Here is a 7,577-nt window from a genome sequence, read left to right as displayed (position 1 = left end):
CATGGCTCCATATACACACACCCCCTTCAAGGCCTCTGACACACACAACCCCAGGTGCCATGCACACACGCACACCCCCCCTCCAAGGCCCCCGACACACACACACACACACACACACACACACACACACACACACAGAGCTTGCTTCCCATTCAATTCCAAAAGGCCAGCTCTGCCCCGCCCGGCGCTGCCCGCCCGAGAGGGAGCGGGTTCTTCTTGCAGCGCTGTTGTCTTGGCAGAAGTTCAATGAGCAGCAGCGGCAGCAGCAAGAGGAGGGGGGCCCCGTGTGCTGGAGGGAGAGGCGTGTGTGCGTGTGTGTGTGTGTGCGCGCGGGGGGGGGGGGGGGAGCGGGCGGCGCGCAGGCGCTCCGAGGCACTGTCGAAGAATCGCGGCAGTGGAGCAGAGCGCGCAGGCGGCAGCTGGAGCTGGTGTCCCCGCCCCAGTGCGAGCGGCGGGGCTGGGCGGGCAGCGCTGTCGCAGGCAGGAGCAGAGCTGCCGCGCCGCGCCAGGGGGGCTATGCGCCTCTCCGCCTCCCTCTGACCGCAGCCAGCCCGGGGTGCAGCAGCGGCAGCAGCAGCAGCCACCCCAGCAGCGGCGGGGTCTCCGCCGTGCCCCTCCAGCGCAGCCGCCACCACCGCCAGCAGCAGCAGCAGCGCCGGGGCCCGCTCGGGGGGGGCTGAGGCCATGTCGTCGGCGGCGGTGGCAGCAGCCGCCGCGGCGGCCGCGGCGTCCCGCCGGCAGTCGTGCTACCTGTGCGACCTGCCGCGCATGCCGTGGGCCATGATCTGGGACTTCACGGAGCCCGTGTGCCGCGGCTGCGTGAACTACGAGGGCGCGGACCGCGTGGAGCTGGTCATCGACACGGCGCGGCAGCTGAAGCGGGCGCACGGCTGCTTCCCCGACGGACGCGTCCCGCCGCCCTCCGCGCACGCCAAGCCCGCGCCGCCGCCGCAGCAGCCGCCGCTCAGCGCCAAGGACCTGCTGGTGCAGCCGCCGCAGCTGAACCACGCGGCGGGGCCGCCCGACGCCGGGCCGCGGCAGCCGCTGGAGCGCTACCCGCTGGGCGGCGCGGAGCGGGCGGCGCAGCGCCTGGGCGCCGACTACGGCGGGCGTGGGCAGGTGAACGGCATCCTGGTGCCCAACGGCTTCCCCAAGGGCCCCGACGACCCGCCCGAGCTGAACCGGCAGAGCCCCAACCCGCGGCGCACGCACGCCGTGCCGCCCACCCTCGTGCCGCTCGTCAACGGCGGGCTGGGCGGCCGCGCCGCGCCGCTGCAGGTGGCCGTGGCGCCGGCCGGCGCGGAGCTGGCCCACAAGCGGGGGCCCGGCTCCGTGTCGTCCGCCGAGCACGACGGCAAGGACAAGGCGCCGCCGCTGCAGCCCCGCGGCTCCGGGGAGCCCCTGGCGGCCGGCGCCGACTTGGGCGCGGAGGGCAAGGGCCGCGGGCCGCCGCCCCCGGGCGCCGAGCAGGAGTGGCTGGGCAAGCCCAAGACGGTGCGCGACACGCTGCTGGCCCTGCACCAGCACGGACACGCCGCCGCGCCCTTCGACGGCAAGTTCAAGAAGGAGCCCGGCCTGGGCGGCCGCCTGCTTCCCTACGACGCCAACGGCGCCGGCGCCAAGGCCGGTGAGTGCGGGGCCCCCGGGGGCGGGTCTTGTGTTTGCACCCCGGTCTGTGTGTGTCTGTGTGGGTACACCCCCCCCATCCGTGTGTGGACACCCCCCATGTGTATAGACATACATCTACATACACATTTGCACACATCTTCACACGCACACACATGTATACTCAGTATATTACATTCCATACACCTTGGGAGATGTGTGTATGTTGCATTCTCTCACACACATCTGTCTATCTATACCCAGGATGTAACATTCCATACACATTGGGAGATGTTCACACACACACGCACACACACACAGATAGACCCAGCATGTAACCCCCTGCCACACACACACTGGTTGTGTATACAGCCCCTGCACATATGTATACACCCCCCCATATATGTATAAGCCCCCACACATACATTTACACACACACACATATGCCCTTCCAACACCTACACACTCCCTACACATTGGGAGGTGCGTGCATATTACACACACACACAGAACCGGCATAGAACCCCTGGTACACATTGGTTGTGTGTACACACCCATTGACACCCCCTGTCTTGGGGAGAGAAAACAGCACCTGATGAAGTGAGCTAGCTAGATTTTTAGGTGTGTCTGTTAAGATGATAAGCAGCCAGCAGCAATTATCTGCTTGCTTGTTTATCTATCTATCTATCTATCTATCTATCTATCTATCTATCTATCTATCTATCTATCTATCTATCTATCCCTAGGTAATAAGCAACCAGCTGCAGTTTTCTGGTTGCTTATTATCTAGATATATAGATAGGTAATACCAAAGTGTGTGTGTGTGTAATTAGCACCAGCTTAGCTAGGTATACCTATTTTGCTTAGTCTGTACATTAAAAATCTGCCCTGCCTTGGAAGAGAAAACACCCCCTTTGCAAATGGAGAGGGAGAGTTGCAAAACTGCAGCTCCTGCACCCGGACTTCCTGGTGCTCAGCGCAGCACGGCTGCAACATGTCATTGTGCTGAAGTAGCATAACACAGCACTATGAGTCAGGTCAGGGTGACAGACACTGATGAGGGCTTTCCTCCTCCAGGCTGGTCTTGCCATGGGTGCTGATGCATGCAGGAAAGGCACCAATCACCTTTAGCCTGTGAGCAGACATTATTTTTTTTCCTGAACTGAATCAACAGCTGCCATGTGTTGCAGATCATGTTCTCTCTCTCTTTTTTTGCTGAGTGCGTGTGTGTGTGTGCAGCTGGGGTTTCCATGCGAGCGTGCACACGTGTTGGTTAGAATTTACACGGGCACACCTTGGTTAAATGAAACATTGAAGGCAAGTGCCGTTGCCCTCCATCATCTCCTGTCCCTATGTATGTGGGCAACAGTGCTGCATGTACATTTAAAGCAGGAGTGCCTTTTCACCCTCCAGGATTCATGTAACTGGCTCCCTTATAGCTGTCTGTATTAAACTGCTTGCTTATTATTGTTCTTTCTTTACACCTTTCTCCTCCCCATTCCTTTGCGTTTCCAGGGGCTCGGGCAGCAAGGAAAAGGAAGCCTTCGCCAGAACCAGAAGGTGAAGCTGGACCCCCTAAGATCAATGGAGAATCACAGCCGTGGTTGCCAGCCTCATCAGAAGGGATGAAAATGCCCATGACAGCAACACCTTTCATGTCCCCTCCACCTCCAACTGCCTCCCCTCATTCCAACCGGACCACGTCGCCGGAGACGGGCCAGAATGGCCAGTCCCCTATGGCTGCACTCATTTTAGTAGCAGACAATGCAGGGGGCAACCACGCCTCCAAAGATGCCAGTCAAGTTCACTCCACCACCAGGCGGAATAGCAGCAGCCCACCCTCTCCGTCCTCTATGAACCAAAGAAGGCTGGGTCCCAGCAGGGAGGTGTCAAGTCAGGGGGCAAACACTGCTGGGGGGTTGGAGCCTGTGCATCCTGCCAGCCTTCCGGACTCATCTCTAGCAGCCAGCGTCCCCTTGTGCTGCACCCTGTGCCACGAGCGCCTGGAAGACACCCATTTTGTGCAGTGCCCCTCAGTTCCTTCTCATAAGTTCTGCTTCCCTTGCTCCAGACAAAGCATCAAACAGCAAGGAGCTAGCGGGGAGGTGTATTGTCCCAGTGGGGAAAAATGCCCTCTGGTGGGCTCCAATGTCCCTTGGGCCTTCATGCAAGGCGAGATTGCAACTATTCTTGCTGGAGATGTGAAAGTGAAAAAAGAGAGAGAATCATGACTTTTTCCAGTGTCGTGATCCAACAGCACCGTTAACTAAAACTGCTTGAATTGTGTATATATCTATAAATATATAAATATATATATATAAATATATCTCCGAGACAAGGGAAATGTAGACTTCATAAAACATGGCTGTATAATTTTGATTTTTTTGAATACATTGTGTTTCTATATTTTTTGAAGACAAAAGGTATGTACTTATAAAGGCATTTCTTCTTTTTGTTATAGCTACTATTTGTTGTGCTTCCCTGGTGACAGTTACTGTTCAACGTAGGCTGTGACTTGCGCTGCTTTTTTTAGAGAGCACTTGGCAAACCAGAAATGCTTCTAGCTGTATTTGTATGCACTTGTTTCTTTTTTAAATGCCAAATACACATTCTGACATTGTAAAGATTGCCTTACTGTCTGTGATTCCTTATTCTTGGCCCTTACTCAGTTGAGCTGGACGCATGCAGGTTTGATATGAAACGGTAGTGGGGAAACCATAGTTGATAGACTGAAATGGGGATGTCAGTATGCCAGCCCCAAGGCAGGTGAACATTAGAAAGCGAAAGGGGTTTCACTTAAAAACATCTGTTCTCTTGTTGCAATAGTGAATTTGCCAGATTCTAAGTCCAATTCCACCCTGTTTCTCAAAGGAAGTTGCCTTCATAGTAGGAAGTTGAGCGGTATCAGAGAGGCACTGTTAGAGTTAGGGATTTCTGGGTTTGTTGTCCTTTTTTTTTTTAAGGCAAAGTTGACCATAGTTCATGTGATTGGTTGTAAGATTACAAAGCTGCATTTATTCACTGATTACATAATGTGGAAATTTTGATAACTTAATTCTCTGGTGGATATACCAACAATATGCCACTGCCTTTTTAAAAGATCCATAGCTTTTCAGCACTCCTTTTTTTGTTTTTTAAACTGCTTGGGGGCAGGGTGGATGGAGTGCTGAGGTTTTTTGTTGGTTTTTTTTTTTAATTTGCAGATAACGCAGGTGGACTTTGAGCTTTCTTATCAGTTACCCTTAGTGCTGTTGCTATTGTTACTATCACTTACATCATATTTCCAGGTAGTGGTAGGTACAGTGTGGTACAATGACAGAAGTGACTGAGGTTCTGCCAGGGTTGCCTTCAGGCATATCAGTGACAGCCCAAATGTGGGCGGAGGAAACCTGTAATTTCCTTATTACGTGTGCTTGAAAACTAACCTGATTCAGTTCTCTGAAAATGAAAATATAAACTGGTTGAAATGGAAGCAATTAGGTTTTCACATAATAGGCATACACCCTGCCCTTTTCACCTACTTTGGAGAGCTCTTTATAAAGTCACTTGTTTAGATCAAGCTTCTGCTTTAGCAGGCAGATTTTTTAACCAATAAAGTATCGGTTACTAGAAATAGTTGAGTCTTATAGTGATGTTTTCGTGCTCCTTTTTACAGTTTGCTGGCAACACTGCTGCTTGTATAAATCCTTATGCTTGGGTGCTTATAACGTGGTCATAAACAGTTCTGAGCAAGATGGTGATCAGTTATAAGGTTCCATCCCTGGGGGGAAAATACAGGTTATCATTTCGGAGAGGGGGAGGGGAATTTGTTTTACCAGTTGTAGCAGTTTTGGGTACTTTTTTTTAGTCAGCTGTTCGTTCTTCTTGTGACAATATTCAGACTGCTATTTGATGCAGAAAAGATCCTTTTGGAAGATGTTTTGTTTTTTTTAGAAATGAAATGGTTATTACTAACATTTGAAAATCAGACCTGCACATGCACAGTAATTATTTTTATTCTGACGTGTTTAATGAGCACACCCACTACATTGTGTTCCATATTACAGGTCAATGTAATGTTAGAGAAAACTTGCATGATAAACCAATACATTGGCTCAATATTACGCTTTAAAATTATAGCAGTAGTCCAGACTGGTGTCTTACGTAAACACATATAGACAACTTGGAGAAAACACACACATAATATATATGCGTGTATATAGATATAGATATAGATATATATATCTATATAGATAGATATATAGATATATATATTGTGTGTGTGTGTATATATAGATATATATACTTACAACTGTAAAGGATTCTTTGGAACCACTGTGGTCTGTGTAAATGTATATTTAGGCACTTTATTAAAAATTGATTTTGAGCTGATAGGTGGTAACCAGTTCTTCAAAGTTGGTGGCATAATACCTCACGTAGTATGGTGTTTTTGTGTTCTGGGTGAGATGATATCCCTACTAACCTGTATGAAAGGGTTACATTGGCAGACTGTGCAGCTTTGAGCATCTTTAGGCGAGGTGGGAGGGTAACTTTTTTTGTCACGCCAACGTATCCTAATTCTGGGGCTGTGTGGCATTGGTGTGGCTCTCTGAAGAGGCCTTTTACTTAACTTTTATCTGGCAGAAGTGTGCCAATACATTGCAACTTAGCAGTATCTTTGTATGTGTTTTTCAAAGTAGTTTAAGCCGTGGTAACTCTCAGGCCTTGTGATACTAGGTGATGGTACAAAAGCAACACAGCTGGAAAAAATGTCAAAATGTTACTTTATTGTTCAGCTGACTTTCAAAACTAATTCTAATCCACATCATAATATTTCACAATTACAAAAAATGCTTGAAACCCGCAAGGCTTTTTAGGGTTTTGGGGGTTTTTTTTTGCATTTCTCAAACTTTTAGTTAAACTAGGTGTCATCCTTTTTTGTAGCTTGCAAAGTTATGGTAACACCCCTACAGATCACTCTATTTACTATACCAGTTTACTGTTTCCTCAGTTACAAAGTTTTTTTTAAAACTGCTTTAGTTGCAACAGTGCTGTTTAATCTTGCTTTTTAAACTTTTTTAAAGGTGATAATTTGTGTAGTATTAAAGCAAGGTGTTTTAATGAAGACTGTGTGATTCTCAAATCTCACTTTTCATTACATTTTTTTAAGTTACTTTTTACTGGAATATCACCTACACTCTGCTTTTGTTTATAGCTGCTAAAATAACACATTGCTCTTTTTACCTATTTTTTATCTTTGGCATTAAATAAAATGAAATTAGGAGCTTTAAACACTTCCTGTGGGTGTTCTTTTTCTTTCTTTTTTTTAAAGAATAAACTGAAAAGGCCATGGTTATGGAGGTGCAAATGCATAGTGGCAAAATAAATAAACCCTATGCCCCCTTTTTTAACAAAAGTAAAAAAAAAAAAAAAAAAAAAGGCTTCTTGAAAATGTTAGTGTGTAGGGAAACAGACTGTAGGGGATGAATACAGAAATAGAGATTGTCAACTAAAGCAAAAAAAAAAAATTCCTTCCTCCCCTCTCTTCCTCTCCCCTCTCCCTCCCCCAACCAGTATAGAAAAGGAATGAGCAAAAGGCCAAGAACCCTCTTCTTTTATCCTTGTTCCTTGCTTTGATAATGTGCATTATTGTTCATTAAAGTTCCCAGTAGATGGGAAAGTCATAGCATAAGGGAGGTTCTGACAGTTCTTGTGGCCTCAGAAAACCTGGTATATTTTGGAGCTCTCTTTTTAGACATGCTGTAAACCAGGCCATGGCAACCATGTGTTTTATGAACTAGCACTTAGGAAAAGGGTATAAATATATTTGAGAGTGCTCTCTAGTGGTTTATTATGTCAACAGAGCCCCTGGATCCTTTCCTTCAGTGCTTGGGCCAGATCCCACTTGCCCTACTAACAGGGATAACTGATTCAGTGGTACTTCTCTCCTTAGAAAGGAGAACATGACTTGCCATTTTTCTGTTTCCAGGCTT

At 48.6% G+C, this 7,577-nt stretch overlaps 1 protein-coding gene across 1 annotated transcript; it reads left to right on the top strand.

Annotated features, from left to right (window-relative positions):
• Positions 1–392: 392 nt before the first annotated feature.
• Positions 393–6,876, top strand: IRF2BP2 (interferon regulatory factor 2 binding protein 2). The gene is made up of 2 exons (XM_059715541.1): positions 393–1,627; positions 3,121–6,876. The coding sequence occupies exons 1-2, from the start codon at positions 685–687 to the stop codon at positions 3,834–3,836; spliced, it is 1,659 nt and encodes a 552-aa protein (XP_059571524.1). The 5' UTR covers positions 393–684; the 3' UTR covers positions 3,837–6,876.
• Positions 6,877–7,577: the final 701 nt, after the last annotated feature.

This window comes from Alligator mississippiensis, chromosome 1 (genome assembly GCF_030867095.1).
Source record: "Alligator mississippiensis isolate rAllMis1 chromosome 1, rAllMis1, whole genome shotgun sequence".
NCBI lineage: Eukaryota > Metazoa > Chordata > Crocodylia > Alligatoridae > Alligator > Alligator mississippiensis.
The sequence above is the reverse complement of the archived record's forward strand: the minus strand, read 5'-3'. Positions and strand labels throughout refer to the sequence as shown.

Excerpts from the sequence above, each read along its gene's own strand:
- IRF2BP2 (XM_059715541.1), top strand. The coding sequence starts at position 685 with ATGTCGTCGGCGGCGGTGGCAGCAGCCGCCGCGGCGGCCGCGGCGTCC. Across the intron at positions 1,628-3,120 it reads CGGCGCCGGCGCCAAGGCCG|GGGCTCGGGCAGCAAGGAAA; the intron begins GTGAGTGCGGGG and ends TTGCGTTTCCAG.